General features: G+C 36.5%; 2 protein-coding genes and 1 long non-coding RNA gene across 4 annotated transcripts; all 3 read right to left on the bottom strand.

Annotated features, from left to right (window-relative positions):
* Nucleotides 1–242: 242 nt before the first annotated feature.
* On the bottom strand, nucleotides 243–1,804 carry LOC149783945 (uncharacterized). Its single transcript, XR_016414077.1, has 2 exons — nucleotides 1,643–1,804; nucleotides 243–572 (listed from the first exon to the last, which is right to left on the bottom strand). It is a non-coding gene; the product is annotated as an uncharacterized LOC149783945 (long non-coding RNA).
* A 1,167-nt stretch (nucleotides 1,805–2,971) lies between these two features.
* Nucleotides 2,972–5,267, bottom strand: LOC149783944 (uncharacterized). Its single transcript, XM_089933178.1, has 3 exons — nucleotides 5,228–5,267; nucleotides 3,535–3,864; nucleotides 2,972–3,179 (listed from the first exon to the last, which is right to left on the bottom strand). Exons 2-3 carry the CDS (start codon nucleotides 3,830–3,832, stop codon nucleotides 2,986–2,988), a joined length of 492 nt encoding a protein of 163 aa, XP_089789304.1. The 5' UTR covers nucleotides 3,833–3,864; nucleotides 5,228–5,267; the 3' UTR covers nucleotides 2,972–2,985.
* A 7,261-nt stretch (nucleotides 5,268–12,528) lies between these two features.
* Nucleotides 12,529–17,489, bottom strand: LOC149783943 (uncharacterized). 2 transcript variants are annotated; one of them, XM_089932076.1, is made up of 6 exons: nucleotides 17,349–17,489; nucleotides 15,825–16,154; nucleotides 15,211–15,420; nucleotides 14,822–14,922; nucleotides 13,977–14,132; nucleotides 12,529–12,882 (listed from the first exon to the last, which is right to left on the bottom strand). In XM_089932076.1, the coding sequence occupies exons 2-6, from the start codon at nucleotides 16,120–16,122 to the stop codon at nucleotides 12,805–12,807; spliced, it is 843 nt and encodes a 280-aa protein (XP_089788202.1). In that variant the 5' UTR covers nucleotides 16,123–16,154; nucleotides 17,349–17,489; the 3' UTR covers nucleotides 12,529–12,804. The 2 variants fall into 2 exon arrangements, with proteins under 2 accessions (XP_089788202.1, XP_089788203.1); XM_089932077.1 differs by lacking the exon at nucleotides 17,349–17,489 and adding an exon at nucleotides 16,796–16,977.
* Between the last annotated feature and the right edge of the window lie 945 nt (nucleotides 17,490–18,434).

The raw sequence follows: 18,434 nt of genomic DNA, 5'->3' as shown, positions 1-18,434 counted from the left end.
TCATTAAAATTTGTGTGACGTAATCATGCAATATCTTCAAACTATTTCCGCCTCACGGAGATGAAATCAACACGTGTTCTACTGCAAGAGGACATTGGCATCCTGAAGATTCCAGCATTTAGGAAAATTCCACATGGGTTCATTATCAGAGCCACTTATACAAATAAGTGAGAGGAACAAGAATGCGGACAACGAAAACTGGAGGAAGGTAATCAACAGAGCTCAAAGAATGTCTTCAAACGTTAAATAACCAGCAGACAATGTACAAATCGTACAAACCAACCAAGCAAAATCATGATTGCATCCATTTGTCACGTGGACTCATTCTGGAGATATTCATGCCATAGTTTCCAACCCTGATCATTCTCTTATGGACTGTCTAGAGACTTGATCCGTGGTGAGACATAAAAAACGGAAGTTTCCGTGGCAATAGACGATGTTGAATGATCTCATTATATGCTTCAGAAGATTCAGCAGCGTCATTCGAAGCTTTCCGAATCGGCTGGTAGTTAGGCAAGCATGTCCTCAGTTCTTCTTATCAAGCGTACACCATCTCGGATAGGAACGAGAACCTGTGAAGAAGAGGACAGTGAAAGTGACTACGTATGTACATGGTCCAACAGTGTATTGATACATGGTTGTATGCTTTGCTTTTGTTTTGTAATAATAATAATAATAAATAATAATAATAGTAATAAATATTAGTTATTATTATTAAAATTATTATCATTATTATTATCATCATTATCATCATTATCTTCTACTACTGTTTGCTGGAAGTAGAATGCAGAATTGAAAGCTTTAACAAAGGCAATGAAACACAGGAATATAAAATGACAGTTTAAAATACCTGTATAATTTATACGTTATTGGCGAGATTGAGAATACATTTTTTGGATACGTATTTAGGAAGCTAGTGAGATTGGCATTCTTATCATCGACTGTTTGCAAATCCTAAAAGTAAAAGACACAAACAAAGTCAGTGACATACCTCAACAGTTAAAGTAGTAAACTAAAAGGTTAAGATAAGCGGGTAAACAGGTAATACGATAATATACCTCAATTCTGACTTCTATGCAAAAGTAATTGTCTGTTGATCCAGTATATATTCTATGTATTGAACATTGTCAAGCGCGTAATAAGAGTAGAATGAGGAATGTTTTCTATTCGATAATATTGCAATATTTTGCGGGTAATTACCATAATGTGACGTCACTATATTGAAGTCCCGAAATTGCATTCTGGCTATGTTAAGCAAGTTAAATTGTACATGTCTAATTTAAAAAAGGTAGTTAAATACAAACGCTAGTTATGGGGAATGAAATTCAACAAGCTAGCAAACATGTCGTACTTACGTCTACTATGAGCTAGGTACTGTATTGACCAGCTGATATAATATCCTATTTACTTAGTGACTGTGTATAACTTGTACATAGTATTTTCTATGGCGCACCTGAATGGTTCTTTAGGCCTGGCGCCTTTAAAACATAGAAGAAACCTCACCGACCTCGTATGAGTAGTAGCTCAGTCAAACGAACGGGAACATGGGACAGAACCAAAGACAAAAGAGGTTAGCAGATATGAGATGTCCACCACGTAATCCATATGATGGTACAAAAGTAAAGGAACACAATTGACTTACTGTTTTAACACGTGGATCCCTGGATATATTTTCGTTGAACGTTTTCATTCCCTCTCCACGCTCGTCTCTGCTCTCGCAGTAAACCTGTCCAAAGAAGAAGGCGTTATCCGCGATAATAGTGCCTCTCGGAGCCAACAACCCTCCATCCATGACCACCTGCGGGGATCCAGGTAAGCAAAGTCTTATAAGGTTTCAAAACACGTATCAAAATAAGGGAATAATTTCCTTGCACTTTTCTCGGTTATTCATTTCTCATTGTTCAGGCACCTGTTTATGAACACATGGTGCATCAGTCGTAATATCAGTACAAATGTGCACATCGGAGATCCTCATAGCCTTGTTTGTAGGTTTTAAACAGAATTTGTGAAGCTGCTTTAAATTATTACGTCAGACCTTATCGCGTGCAATGCGGGCATTAACGTTACAAACGAGAAAGAATTTATTCAAAATATATGAAACAGCTACATTCGGAACTAAAAATAGATACACTAGCCCATAATACGCCTCATAGAAATAAGATATACTTTTATAATCATAGAAATATTATACCCGCTATTTGGTTCAACAGTGCTACCCATTCTTCTCTTGGCTATAATGTTTTAATTTGGGGGATGGGGTGGTATATGCCACATAATAAAATAGTTTTCGTCGTCTTAAAGGCTAACAAGGACATTCGCTTCAACTTTTCGTGTGAATTTATACCGCTCGATGGCATTCCTTGGAGGGGCGTTTACTTAGTGGGAGCTAGGACACAAAAACATTTAGGGCATTTATTTAGATCCAGTGCCAGCTGATTATGCAACACGTTGAATTGTACTTACATATAGGGCAGAGGGGATTATATTACTTACTTGGTAGTACTCCCAATACTGTTCTTTATTTGCATCCAGGAAAATAATGTCAAAGCGCTTATTCTCATTGGCTAATGTATTGATGGTCTCCAGAGCAGGACCTAAGGTGAAAGCTAAAAAGTTAAGGCAACATGTCGTTTCCATAGAAATGAATGCAGGATGATTTTCTAGATATATTAGAGTCAGAACGTAAGTGGTAATTGGCCTGACGCTGCAATGCATTTTTATCTAGACATATCTTTACGAGACACTCATAGTTTAGCCTTAGTACAACGCCTGGTCTTTATATTCCATAAACGCTTTATAGCAATACGTAAGAATATTTTATATCAGGATGTTGGATGTACAATAAAAAGAGTATCATTGGTTTGTGTCATATATACATGAACGTATACTTGCAATGTATATGACCAAACCGGATGAAGATTGACGAGAGAAAAAGCAAGTACCATGGCTTCATTAGGATCATGCAAATCCTCACCGATTCGTATACTAATCTTTCTTCCGTGGGCCGATTTGGAGATACTTTACAAGATTTTCTAGATAGGGATCCAAGTCGCACGTGACAACCTCACCGTCATCCGGAAGTGATTCTGCGCACGCAAGGGCACTGTAACCTGTGTACATTCCAATCTCGAGGACCCTTTTTGCGTTAGACATGCTGACCAGAAATTTTAGGAATTGTCCTGTAACAACGATCAAATATTGATTAGAAAGGCTATGTTAACCATAGAACTGAAATCCATGTGCCGACTATAAATTTAAATTTGTGTAGGTACAAAGACGTTGAAAAATGATATTTGTTACTTTTATTAATTGAGACCTCGATATTAACTTAAAACATCAACGCCAACATCTTTGTTATTTTAATATCAAGATAAACCAGGTCCTTTTTATCCGTTTCTCAAGGATACATGGACATAACGTATTGTTCTTAACAACCAAACCGATGAGAGTGCCCTGGATTAACGATATATAGCTTGTTTTCTCTCCAAAGCTATGAAACACCGGCATCATCCCATCGAGAGTTAGACAACTTGCCTTCTAGAAAACCAGTCAACATGACAGGACACAGATTCCATAGCGTCTTTCCTTGAGCATGAAGGTCATCCCAGGGATGGGTCAACGTCATTTGACTGATTTGCTGCAACTCGGGACTGGCAGGTGAGGTATGATCTTCACAGTATTGCTCACGCTTGAAGACTAGTCTCAACGCTTCGTCCAATGTCCTTTGGATTTCGACCACGGCCCCTGTCGACTTCAGCTTTTCTTGTAGCTCCCAGAGTTGTATCACCATGGGGTCCGTGTGCTTCCCTAGTGGTAATGTTTGTTGAGCCATTGTGTTACTTTTGGAAAGTGAAGTTCCTAAAACTTATTAAGAAACAATGTGTAAGGCATTTATTCAACTTTTCCATTTCATTTGTATTTCTTTTACCATTTCTAGTATTTACACTTCAAGTGAAACTCATTCAAGTCGAACTATTTTCACCCGGTTACGATTCCTAGTTGAATATAACTTTGGTCGGTTTTAATCAGTATCGTCATAAGGGAATACATTCGTAATATTCATTACTGAATGAGTGATGTTACTAAATATCTGAAATATACAACGATAATTACTTATGATGATGATGTTAACAATTTGAAACGGATAAACATTTACTTCCGGTTTAAAAGTCTGTACTATATGCCACGACCTCAAGAAATGTACTATATGCCACGACCTCAAGAAATACATCATTGTGATAATTTACATTAATTAATATGTGTATCTTACATAAGATTCAAAAACAAAAGCTACACATTTGGAGGCCTTTTAAAATTGTTGTATCAAATCGGCTGCCATTGAATTAATACTTTCCGAGAATTTAGATTGTCTTTAACAATTCAATGCACACCGACTGCAAATCATCACTCATACACGCTGTGAATAGTTGGTACTAATTGGTCATTGCGCACAACACTACGCGAACATTCCCTTGTAGCTTGCAAATCAAAACAAAACTAATCGAAAGCTGTTATGATGTTGATATACAGAGGATGAAATCTGTATGAACCAGAGGATAGGAAAAATGTGCAAACGTCAACATTATCCCGTAAGGAGAAACAAACATAAGGAAGACTAGCTTAAACGCGAATAATATTGAATGCCTTATGCTTGCTAATCTCTTATCTCTCTGTCTTTCTCTCTCTCTCTCTCTCTCACACACACACACACATTGCACATTCCAGAAAGGACGATTCAATTGTCGCTACTTAAAACATGCATGACACTCACTGACTCCTAATGCAGCCTCTCGATGGCAGATGTAATGGACAAAACCGCGGTATTTATAGTCGTGTACATAAATATACAGATAATCATGCTGAACGCGAGAAATAAAGTACATCAAACACGATACGTCATCAATTGCAACATTTTGAAAAGGTGCTGACACGGGTTCTACCGGCTCTTAGATGTTTTGAAAAAAGAAACGGGATCTCCATTAATATACCACAAAACATGATAATCGCCATTTCCTCTTAGAGGCCGCCGTATTTGTGCTATTTAACCGCTATATATTCCTTACTCAAGCATCCATGTTATCAAAATCAAATGTAACGTTATTAACTATTTCTTTGCATCCCACTTTGGTTTCTGACTTGTAACATTGAAACATTCGACGTATTTTGAAAAGAATTTTTTTGTTGGGACTTATTTATATCATGCATGACACTCACTGCCCTTACTTACCTTAACGACTCCTAATACAGTCTCTGGATGGCAAATGCAATGGATAAAGCCTATTGCCGCGGTATTTATAGTTCTTTACATAAATACACACATAATCATGCTGAACGCGAGAAGTGAAGTACATCAAACACATGATACGTCATCAACTGCAACGTTTTGAAAAGGTGCTGACACGGGTTCGACCGACCCTAAGATGTTTTGAAAAAAAGAAGAAACGAGATCTCCATTTATATATCACAAAACATAATGGTCGCCATTTTCTCTTAAAGGCCGCCGTTTTTGTGCTGTTTAACCGCTATATATTCCTTACTCAAGCATCCAGGTTATGAAAATCAAATGTAACGTTATTAACTATTCCTTTGCATCCTACTTTGGTTTCTGACTTGTAACTTTGAAATATTCTAGGTATTTTGAAAGGAATTGTTTTGTTGTGACTTATTTATGTCATGCATGTAGCCTTGATATTTGGTGAAGATTTTTAATGGGAGCTTGCACTAATACACACCTTTCCTAGCATAATTGTTATGGTGAGCAGAAGGGAAAATGTTGCCTTGTAACTTGCTTCCATTTATGGTGTTTATTTGGCTAGTCCGTAATATTAGAACAACTTGAGATTTCCTACTTTAGCAGTAGCTGTGGTTGAACGTCATTTAACGTTTACCCTGAATTTGTCAGCATAAACCAAACTTTGAATGTTAAGTATTAATCTGACTAACAAACGTGGGTCAAAAGACAAAGGGTTGAAACACAACTGTGATAATAATAATCAGCATCTGAAATGAATACTAACATTAATTGATACAGACAAAAATAATGACAAAGTCTTTGATTCAAGTTTGGTCTAGACTTGGCTTACCTTCCATAAATAATAACGAGAATATCAATTTAAAACAAAAACAAGAAAAATACACACACATTTAAAGCAGAAGCTTTTTATACGAAATCGGATTGAAAAATTGCACGTACAGCTTGGCCAATCAGTGTTTGAACATTCTGTTTGTCGGGCATAAAACTGCATCAGCAACATCTTAGTACATAAGTGTGTTGCGAGTATCGTTTACATCAATTGTTGAAGAAAGTGCTCAGGTGATGGTAGAACTGGGGGAGTGTTACTATAGTGACAGAACTATACTCTCAGTAGAACCTCAAAATAGTTCCTGAGCTAGAAGAAACGTCATTTGTGATATGGAATAGATAACTTTTCCACCGCTGTTCTACACTAGAAGATATGATCATAGGCATAAAATAATGTGAGAATAATAAGAGCATTCCTATGTACATCAGCAACACACGAAAATCTAACCCGAGACAACTTTTGTATGGTAGGACGCTTGTTGTGTTCCTTGTACAAATTCAACTAACAAATGCTTAAATACTTAACGAAACCAATCGAATAGAGGTGCGTGATAGCAATTTAGTATTACATTGCCTGGAACTGGAAGAGGCCTGCCGAGTCCCGGATATATGTTCCTAATGGTTATATTTTTTATCATGCCCGCATAGATCAGGATTAAAGCTTTTGTCACCAAAATGAGTTATCACTTTATCAGGCCAAATCATTGCAAAACATATGTGCATGTGCGACAATTATGTTCAATGGATGACTAAAACGTATTGTAAGATAGATTCATTGAGTCTTATAAATATTCAGAATACTACCTAAGTAGGATTTGTAAAGAATTAGAAATGTATTGTTCAAGACACTGGCAAACACAAGCCAAAGTGTATTAATTCGTCTTCACTGAATATAAAAATACTAACTTCGAAGACCCTGGTGGACAGTTAAATGGTTTGACGCGCTTGCCCTTATTGATTACTCACATCTCACCTAGCTTCCCGTTGGTCGGTTGTTCTTCCCTTGGTCTTATAAGGTTATTCTTCCCAGAAAATATATTAGCCTTTAAATCATTTGCTGGGTTAAATCCCACAAACCGCAAACCAATAGTATTTGCAAATATAGCAGCAGTTTCTTCCCTTGCGCTATCCGTATCTTATATATTACAGAGCTGGGAATTAAATAAAGACAAAGTGTCACAGATTAAGGCAAGAAATAACTTGGTTTTTGCCTTAGGACAATTTGATCATTTTTCGTTGTACATGCGTACAACGTTACTTAGGGTGAATAATTATTTTTTTTAGGTAAGCGACTGTACTAGCATGTTTCTCGTCGAATATTACTTGCGACTAGAGACATTAAAAGCACGATATGCACGGGCATTTTACCCTGACTATTACTCACTATCCTATGGATTTAAGATAGATTCCATTATTAACCGACACTGGTCGTTTTGGATCTTGTCAATGAGTGAACGTTCTCCATTGTGTTATCCAGCCATAGGAGTAAGTGTTAAATTTATATTTCATTTGAAATGCGAAGCTTATTCAGTTTGTAATGTCATATCGTGTAATGATGCATTTACTACTACGCTGATCTGAAACGTTGTGAACTTTGAATTACAAGTTGCTATTAGAGTTTAATTTATTAGCATATAACTAAAGATTTTTCAGAACCCATTATTATGACCAGTTTGGTTTTATTGTAGCTGTTCAGGCTGTTTAGAACGGACTGAAGATGTGTAGTGCTGACGGTAGCTGTGTAGGGCTGACTGTAGCTGTTAAGTGCTGCGTGCTGTCTGTACGTATGTGTACACGTGCCTGTACACATGGTGGAACCACGAATGTAGACGTAGCCAACACAAGGGTGCTGTATGCTGTCTGTACGTATCTGTATACATATGTCGGTACATGTGGCGGATCCGTGAAGGGTGTGAGCGACCGATAAAAGTGTGGGCCAACCCAAGGACTCGCTAACCATGTGGTTCATGAGTTAATGAATCATACGACTGTACAAGTGTCACGAGGCATATGCTTGTTCCAACTGATGTTTCAACTGAGTACATTTTCAATTACATGAGATTATTTTGAATCTTGTGTATTCCAGAGATTATGTGAATCTCACTTGCACTGCATATTATAGGAGATTATATGAATCTCACAGTGCATAATATTACTTTAAACGTATTTGAATTCCTTGAGATTATTTGAATCTTGATCCTATTCCATATGAGATTGTGAATCTCTTACACTGCATAATATTATTTGAAACGTATTTGCAGTCCTTGAGGTTATTTTCCATACGCATGATTACATGAATCATATTTACGTTTTTCAACTTGTGAATGTTTGTGCAGAGTGATTGGATTGAGAGCGTGAGAGAATCAATTGTATTTGTAATATATATATATATATATATATATATATATATATATATATATATATATATATATATATATATATATATATATATATATATATATATATATATATTTATTAAATCATTTTATAAATTTCCATCGTCCATCAACATTGTGTTTGCGTTATTCGTTTAATCCAAAACCCACTAGGTTTATATTGTTACACAAAGGAAGGTAATATACTGCTAATAATGCAGAGTAATTAATATACATACATAAAAACATAAATGAATAGCAAGATTAGGATAACGAAAAAGCAATAGTTTTTAAGTGCAAGAAATTGTTTCTATTCACAAACTTGATGCTATATCTACTACCTGCCTTTTATCAAGATTCGTAATAAAACCGCGTATTTCATTTAAGTAAAACAAAGTCCATATGTGTGAGTCGCATATTATTAAAATGATACATTATATATGACAAGTATCTAAAATCTAATAGCAAAAAGTGTACGTAAACAGGTTCCTCATTCACATATACATTACGAATATCTGAATACCATTACCTGCTAAAGAGTCACGCTTGCTATGTAAGAACAAGATATTGTACTAAACAATCTGCTGAAAATCGACAATAGTCGTGATTATGGCCATTTTAATGTATTCTGCTTGGCTTGAACTCTTAAGCGTTTAATTGTAACCGCCAATAGTACAGTGCTGCTTACAACTCTACATAGAAGACAGTCAAACTATACCGTTGACAGCACTCTTGATGCATATATGGAATTACCTAAATGTTATTGTGCGAAAGATTATGATCTTGCAAGCAAGTTTAGTAGTAAAGTTTGACGTTATCATTTGTATGTTGCATCAAAGAAAAGTTTTCTAATTCTAACGTTCATGTTTGTTGGGGTATGTGCCGTTACATCTGCCTTCATCTGCAACGTAAATATAGTAATAAATAATTTCGATCTTATTTTAATGAACTGATATAAAAACACGCAGACGTGTGTAATACGGCTGAGAATTAGGTCAGGACATGATGTTCCACATTGTGACCCGACTTGATATCTGATGTTGGTAGGGTGACGCACTTGAGAGACAAATAACGATGTACAGGCTGTATTTGTAAGACACTGAGTATTATTGGTGAAAATAACGTATGCGATTATTAGAGGCTTTGGCAGTTGTTTTGCCATTTGCTGTTAAATCTGTTTTTCCATATTTTTGTTTGTTTCTTGTATGATGTATAAACAATTATATTTCTAATTGGATTTATAAGTTGGAATCTTAGTACTTGCCACAGATAGCAATGGATGTAAAATATTCCCAATACGACCCCGCATGATGTAAGAGGCGAAAAAGGGGAAGCAACATGTTTACATTGGGTTGCGTTTTGTGGAGTAGAGGATTCTGGGAGAAAATATTGTTCTAATCGATAAGGGCGACCACTTCTCTTACTGTAGACATTTCTCATGCTGGCTTTGCAGTAAACTAGCAAACTGTTTTTAATCTAATGTATTATATAATATAATCTTTAGCCTCAAATACTCCTCCTTGGAAACTCAAAACAAATTTCATTGCACATTTCGGTATACAAAATCTATTCCACGTGGGATTGGAACATATTAGAAATGCCAGCTATGTTTATTTCTCTTCTCCAACCCTATAATATTTCATCTCTACCAGAGTAAACTTCATGAAATCGGATCTTTGTAAAGTGGTTACATGTCCCTGCATACATACAGTTCCTTACGTGGATGTAATGATAACAAAATCCTTAAAAATAGGGCAACAATAATATATTTCTCATTACCTTAAATGTCAAGGATAACGCTTATGTACATCATAAACAAAACAATTGTTATTTGCATTCACCTCCTGCACCTTCTGTCTCGCGGATTTAAGATAAATACACTCAATGAGAATGACTTGTGCTATCACTGAACCCTTGCGATGGTAAAGGTTATGGCTGAGGTTAATCATTCAGATTTCATCCACCAGGCAGTGATGTGTATCATTTATGCGAGAGGCGCATTGACATCTCAAATGTGGGACTTGTTCCATATCAGCGGGCGGTGCCATTCTCCGGCCATGGGTTGATGTTTCGAAGATAGTTTTTTGGACTTTTCATTCAACATTGTTTGCCAAATATATAATGTAAACTTTTATAATATTTGAAGGCATTATATGGAATATATTGGGTGCTTAATGTGTTCTCTAATGAGGAATGAAAATAAAGCAATATAAAAATAATTGCATTATGGTTTGAGAAGCTGTTGCTACAAGTACAATATTTAGAAATATTTCAAAAAGGTGGGAGCGGGCATCACGAAATTCAATAGATTTAAGCACTATATATATATATATATATATATATATATATATATATATATATATATATATATATATATACTATGGGAAGTAATTGATTAGACAGCCGCGGGATTCGCAGTTGTATCATCCATGTCTAACAAAGAAGGAAAATAAAGATTCAGAATATTTAACGTTTTCAGTGTCTTTGATAAAAATTGTTGAGCCCGCTCGCTCGACTCTTTCCCGTCTACGAGCTCGGCTTTGTAGAAGAGGCCTGATGGGTCCTTGCTGCATATTGTAATAGTAAACGATGTGAAGGTAACCCTTCTGCCATGAGTTACGTCTCGTGTCCTTGGTGAAAGAGATCAGGATCCTGGTAGCTGAATTAAGGTGCGACTGCTGATCGCAAAACACTACCTCGGAAATAGCATCAGCCAGTCAAGTGGTCAGAAAGGTCCGGCTTTATTATTCAGCTAGTCACGACAGTCTCAACTGGTTATTTTCATTTTCTGATATCCATCATTTTCTAATGTCACCATTGTCATTGCAAAACGTTGTTGATTGAAACCTTAGCTTCTGAGGACGGTGACTCGAAGCAGAAAACCGATCCAAGTCAGGAAATTACCCACGAAATTTAACATCATAGAATTAAGTGAGCTGTATTCAAAGCTAAGGAAGCTGTTAACTTATGTGATGGCTTAAGCACTTCAGGATATGAATGAAGAACTTAGCACAGGCCAATTAATTGCAGCTGCAACAACTCACTCTGAGAATTTGAATTGATCTAAGCGATGTGTGGAGATATCCATTCAAGTATTTCCAGAGAGTCATATCCATTCCACAAGATAAATCGTACAATCTAGGGATTTACATGGCTGCCATGAGACAGAGATTCTCGAAATTCTCGGATCGCAAAATATATAATTTTGTAAAAGAATCAACATTAGTTGCAACAGCAAATTCGTTACCACAAGCACTTGCATTCTAATGTTGTAATGCACCACTTTACCTGTACCCAGACAAACATTACACTGCCAAATTGCGACACCAGGTTCAAAGTCTTGAAGTATTTGAAACCTTTGCTAACAGCCACCCAAATTAAGATTGAAGACGAAAAAGCCAATTAGTGTGATAACACTGCATATATAACTCTACTCGTACAAAGAAAATCCTAGTCAAATCATGACCATGAAAACGACAGCAAATCATCAATGACACTGGCCATATAAAACGTCTTGATAGTAAGAAAAATAACAAAGAAAAGGTTAGATCCGACCGAAAAGAGCAACAATTCACTGGCGCAAAAATCAATGCATCCTCAAATCCAAATAAATACGTAAATTACATAATAACAGTCAACAAACCTTCTGAGAGAATCTGATGATCTGTTGAAACTTGTTTCACAAATTCGGAAGTCTCTGAATTAAGGACTGTGGACATTACAAGATAAAGGTAAAACCGTGAAAGAACATGAATTACATTTTTGGTACGTCCTCATGCAATTTCTTCAAGAAGTACGCGTCCAAAACATTTACGTTTCACATGGTGGAAATCGAACATTTGTCCACTGTAATTAGACACTGACATGCTGTGCTTTCTTGCATTTAGGAACAATGTACATAGGCTGATTATCCGAGCTACAAGTACAACTAACGGAGAGAAACAGGAACGCGGGACAAGAGGAAAACTCGACATTGGCTCGTTATCAAAGCCATCCTATACAAATACCGGAGAGAAACAGGCATGCGGGACACGAGGAGTAACTCGAAATAAGCAAGGAACATAGCTAAAAGAATGTCTTAAAACTTTTAATAACCAGCATATGGTGTACAAATCTTGTAATAAGTACATATCAAAATCTAGGCTGCATCCATTTGTCACGAGAGTTCATTCAACAGATATTCATACAATCTTTCCCTACGCAGATTATTGTCGTATGGACTGTCAAGAGACTTTACCAGTTGTGTGACTTAAATATCCGAAGTGTCCATGGCAATAAATAATGTTGAATGATCTCAAAGCACAAATTATGTGATTAAGAATTTTTCATAGTTAATTACAAGCTTTACTAATCGGCTTGTCCTTTGGCAAGCATGTCCTCAGTTCTTCTTATCAAGCGAACACCATCTCGGATAGGAACTAAAACCTGTGAAGTAGAGGACAGGTCGTTGTTATTAATAATAAACAAGTGCAACGATAATAAATAGGTACATGGCCTAACATTTTACTTGTGCATAGTTATATGCCTTTTAACACTTTAGCATACTGTCTTCAATGATTAGTATGACAATTTTCATGTCATATTGAACTTAAGACTCTGCTGTATAAACTTTGTAATACTACTACTACTACTGCTACTACTACCAATAATAATAATAATAATAATAACAATTAGTAGTAGTAGTAGTAGTCATAGAAGTAGAAGTGGTGGTAGTAGCAGTAAAAGTAGCAGTAGTAGTTCTACTACAAATACTATTTGTTTTAAGAAAAATAAAGAGGTCAAAGTTTGAACACGATTATTGAGATATACGAAAATAAATCCCCAGTTTAAAATACCTACTTAATTCATATTCTTTTGAAGTCAAACAGTACAGGTTTATGGATAATTTATTTAAGCTCTTGAGATCTGCGGTCATATTAGAGAATTTCGCAAATTTAAAATAAAACAACACATACAAACTAGTAAATGACCTTCTTCAACAGACCACGTATCGAACTAAATACTTATGCTACGTGGGTGACTGGTGACTTCCTACGCAAAGGTATTTCGTCCATAGATCCAGTAAATTTGTCAAGAATTGGACATTGTCAAGCGATTATTGCATGCAGTTGGAAATATATAGGACCCAAAAGGTATGTAGCTATGTAGCCTGATCTCGCAATAATTGTCATGACGCACGATTATATAGAATCCCTTCACGCCAGATTATCTAAACGTTAGAATGCAATTACCGAGTCGGTCAGTACGAGGCTTATTGGTTGATATAATTTTATATTTAGCTGGTAAATGTGTGTAAATCTTGTCGAGTATTTTCGACTATTCAGCTGTATGTGATAGGTGGTCTTTGAGGATGAAAAGCCAGTAAAACGTGGAAAAAACTCATCGATCTCGAATGAGTATACCTCAGTCTGACGTTCAGAATCTTGAGATTGAGCTCAAGACGGAAGAGGTAAGCCGTGATGACACGACTACCGTGTGATTTGGACGATGGCACAAAGTAACAGAACAGGATGACTTACTGTTTTAACACGTTGATCCCTGGTTACATTCTCATTGAACGTTTTCATTCCCTCTCCACTTTGATCTCTGGACTCGGAGTAGACTTGTCCTTGGAATAAGGCATTATCCACGACAATAGTGCCTCTCGGAGCCAACAACCCTCTATCCATGATCACCTGCAGGGTTTAAGGAAGCAAGGACTCAGATAGCAAAACACAAATCAACATCAGAGCGCAATTTATTTGCGCCTTCTCATTTATTCATTTCCCGCTTTTATGTCATCTGCGTACAACGATAGTGTAGATTAATCATAAGTTCAGTACTGGTTTGATCACCTACTATCCTCATTAGATTGTTTTGTCTATTTTAACGATATTTTAAAAGCTACTTTACATTATGCAAACATGCCTTATTGCGTGCAAAGCAGGCCATGACGTACAGATGAGAAAGAAATTATTTAGAACATATCAAGATGATAAGCATTTAAAAATGGGAGAAATGTACACTTCCATAATGTGCCTCCAACGATATCATCGTATAAATATCATACATACACTTTTATTGTATCATGCATTCTGTTCGGTATTTTTTTTTTGTGGGGGTGGTGGCAAGGAGTGGGGTCTGTTAGATAGTAGGCGTTAAAAACTAATATATAAAATGCACCATGTTAAACGCTAACGTGGTCAATTTCGTTTACCTTTTGGTAAGTTCATACTGATCTGATGTGGGAGGGGATTTTACTGAGCTAAACCTAGGTCAAAAACGTTATTGCATTTATGTTGCAGTTACGTAATTATTTTACGGCTGAAGAGACAAAATGTTGCAAACGACTTGCAAATAACTCAAAGAGTACTCCATTACTTACTTGGTAGTACTCCCAATACTGGTCTTTATTTGCATCCAGGAAAATAATGTCAAATCTTTGTTCCTCATCTGCTAATTTGTTGATGGTATCCAGAGCCGGACCTAAGGTAAAGACGTAAAGTGAAGATAACACATCATTTCGATAGCAGTGAATGAAAGATGATTTTCTATATCTGTTAATGAGACATAATGTAACTGATACATGGCGAAAGCCAAACGGCATCCTTATTCAGATATTACTCTCTTAACTCTTACTCGTTTAGTTGTGACACATGGACATCCATTAGTACTTGCTACATATGTGACCGAACCTAGATTTCAAGATTAATGAGAGAGACAGACAGACAGAGACAGAGACGATGGATTTATTAGGGTGAAATGATTCCTCACCTATTCGTATACTAATCTTTCTTCCGTGGACAGATTTGGATGTGTATTCCTTTACAAGATTTTCTAGATAGGGGTCAAATTCGCACGTGATAACCTCACCATCATCCGGAAGTGCTTCAGCACATGCAAGGGCACTGTAACCTGTGTACATTCCAAGCTCGAGGACCCTTTTGGCGTTAGACATGCTGACGAGAAATTGCAGGAACTGTCCTACAACAACAATACAATATTGAATAGAAAGGACATGGAGACCAGCGAACTGAAATCCCTGTCACGGCTACAAAGTTAAATGTGGGTAACTACAAAAGCAGTTGCAAAAGGATCCATATGTTTGCTTCAACTGTATCATGCGATAATTTGATCATACTTCCTTCATTATTACATGCCCATTTTTCTGTTACATGCCCATATCTCTGTTATATGCCCATATGTATGCTATATTAATAGCCAAAAACGTACGTTCTCTTTATATATGTCTCAGATATATTTTTATAAAACACATTTTCCTCAATCATAATGAAACTCAAAAAGTTCCCAAGAATTATGATATATTGTTTCTTTTCTAATTCTATGAAACACCCGCATCACCCCACTGAAGGTTAGACAAAACTTGCCTTCTAGAAAACCGGACATCATGCTGGGCCTGAGATTCCATACTGTTTTTCCTTGTGCATGAAGGTCATCCCAGGGATGGGTCAACGTCATTTGATTGATCTCCTGTAATTCGGGACTGGCAGGTGAGGTGTGATCTTCGCAGTAATGCTCTCGCTTGAAGAATAGATCCAGTGCATCGTCCAAAGTCTTTTGGATTTCGTCCGTGGCCCCTGTAGATTTTAGCTTATCTTGCAGTTCCCACAGTTTTTTCACCATGGGGTCTCTATGGCGTCCTCTAGATGCTGGTTGTTGAGCCATTTGTTTAATTTCCGAAATTTAAATACCTGTAACTGTCATTAAGAAACGAGTATAAGGCATTTATTCCGCATATTCCATTCGTACGTATCGGGGTTCTTTTCCATTTGCCACTTTTGCAGCTATTTAGGTAGAGCACGTGTACTTTGAATTATTGTCAATCAATTATGAATCGTAGCTGAATATAACTTTGGTGGGCTTTATAATCTTTGTATCAACCCCATCAGAAGAGAATAAATTCGTAATATGTATGAATGGTTGCACGAAAATTGGATGCTACAAATTGTCAGACATATGCACCGATGATAACGCGCTCATTGGGTATTGCTCATTATTTGAAAGGTACGTGTACCGTCTGCTTCCAGAAAAATCAATGCTATGAAATGCACATCATTATTTGAAAGGTACGAGTACCGTCGATTTAGTGAAAAATCAATGCTTTGAAATGCACATTACCATTGGGAAAATTTATATTAATTATAAAATGCATGAATGGGTTGCACGAAAATCGGATGCTACAAATTATCAGAAATATGCACCGATGATAACTCGCTCATTGGATATTGCTCGATATTTGAAAGGTACGTGTACCGTCTGCTTACAAAAAAATCAATGCTATAAAAATACACATCACCATTGGGAAAATTTATATTAATTATAAAATGCTTATATTTACCATAAGCTTTAAATCCGCAACAGCCTCCCAATTTGATGCACTCTATAATTGTTGTATAAAATCGACTGCCAGTCAGTTGATATTTTCCAAGAATTTAGATAGTATTTTCAATTTAATTCAAACATACAGCGTATCAACATTCAACCAAGCTCTGCCTGATATGAAAACCTCCTTCTATGTTCGTTCCGCACCACGCCATGTCACCATGTTAATGCAGCATGCAAAGCACAAACAAAACTAGTCAAACATAATAGGATCGTAGCTATTATAATGATGCTATGTATGTAGCTCATGACAACCTAACTGTATTGACCAGTGGATAATAAAAAGAGTGGAAACGTCAATATTATCCCATAAACGAGTAACAATCATATGCGAGACTAGCTTGAACTAGAATGGTATTCAATGCCGCATCCTTGCTATGCGTGCCACATGGGATCTTTCTCTCTCTCCCTCTCTCTCGATCTCCCTTCCCGACATTTGCACATTCCAGACAGGACGATTCAACTGTCGCTACTTCAACATGCATGACACACATACTGCCCTTACCTACCTTTACGACTCTTAACGCCGCCTCTCGATAGCGAATGTAATGGATAATCCAGCTTGCCCGGGTACTTATAGTTTTGTAGATTAATACACAGACAGTAATGCTGAACGCGACAAGTGAAGCACAACGAGTACATGATCCGTGATCAATTGCAAGGTTTTGAAGTGATTTTGACGCAGGCTTGAAAGGATGTATAATGTTTAGAAAGAAAAAAAAAAGGAAGAAAATGGATCATCATCGATATATCAAGACACAGGACGATCGCAATATTTTCTCACAGGGGCAGTATTTGTGATATTTTGTCGCTTTTTATTGTTAAAGTTATGTTAGTGTTGCCATAAATACTGAACTCCGCCCGATAATTATGTGTATAGAGGAGACGGATATCGCAAACGGTCAAGCTACCAAAATAACTGGGCGTTTAACTTACCAGTCATATGTATACTAAATGTGTGTTCACTACCACCAGCCTAATGGAATTGACAAAGCGCAGATAGTACTCTTTTTACATCTCATACCTTTCCTTACAAAAAATGCATCCAAACTAAAGAGCTATATTAGGTAACATATTGCTCTGGTCCTGGCTCAAACGTCATAGGTATAATTACATTGCATCCATTTTCAGTTTCGGACCTGTAACTTTTGAAATAACAAGATAGTTTGAACAGAATGTATTGATTCGTACACTATTCATAGACAATGCTTCAGTAATAACAGTTATCTTCTCTCCACTAAGATTAAGGTCGATGCAATGAAATTTATAACGTTGTAACACATTTTGGAGTTGCGTTTTCTACACTCGCAAAGGTACTAATGCTTTTTGAAATATCGGAACATTTTTCTTCATGGATATAAACAATGAATTCGTAATATGTTATGTACAGTGGGTAGATTTCTAAAGGTCAATATCCAAGTAAATGCAAATACAATTTTAACAACTGTTACGTTGTGAGTCATCTCGATCATGTGCAACCTTGATTACTACTGAAGAAATTGTAGTTTGACTTTACACTAATATACACCATGATTCGGCCGTGTCACTGATATAGTTAAGTTTCTAGCGTAATTGTCACAGTGAGTACAAAGGAA

This window comes from Sinohyriopsis cumingii, chromosome 14 (genome assembly GCF_028554795.1).
Source record: "Sinohyriopsis cumingii isolate HCF-2022 chromosome 14, ASM2855479v2, whole genome shotgun sequence".
Taxonomy (NCBI): Eukaryota; Metazoa; Mollusca; class Bivalvia; order Unionida; family Unionidae; genus Sinohyriopsis; species Sinohyriopsis cumingii.
The sequence above is the reverse complement of the archived record's forward strand: the minus strand, read 5'-3'. Positions and strand labels throughout refer to the sequence as shown.

Excerpts from the sequence above, each read along its gene's own strand:
- LOC149783944 (XM_089933178.1), bottom strand. The coding sequence starts at position 3,832 with ATGGCTCAACAAACATTACCACTAGGGAAGCACACGGACCCCATGGTG. Across the intron at positions 3,180-3,534 it reads GTTGACTGGTTTTCTAGAAG|GACAATTCCTAAAATTTCTG; the intron begins GCAAGTTGTCTA and ends TCGTTGTTACAG.
- LOC149783943 (XM_089932076.1), bottom strand. The coding sequence starts at position 16,122 with ATGGCTCAACAACCAGCATCTAGAGGACGCCATAGAGACCCCATGGTG. Across the intron at positions 14,923-15,210 it reads AAAGATTAGTATACGAATAG|GTCCGGCTCTGGATACCATC; the intron begins GTGAGGAATCAT and ends TCTTTACCTTAG. Across the intron at positions 14,133-14,821 it reads AGTATTGGGAGTACTACCAA|GTGATCATGGATAGAGGGTT; the intron begins GTAAGTAATGGA and ends TAAACCCTGCAG.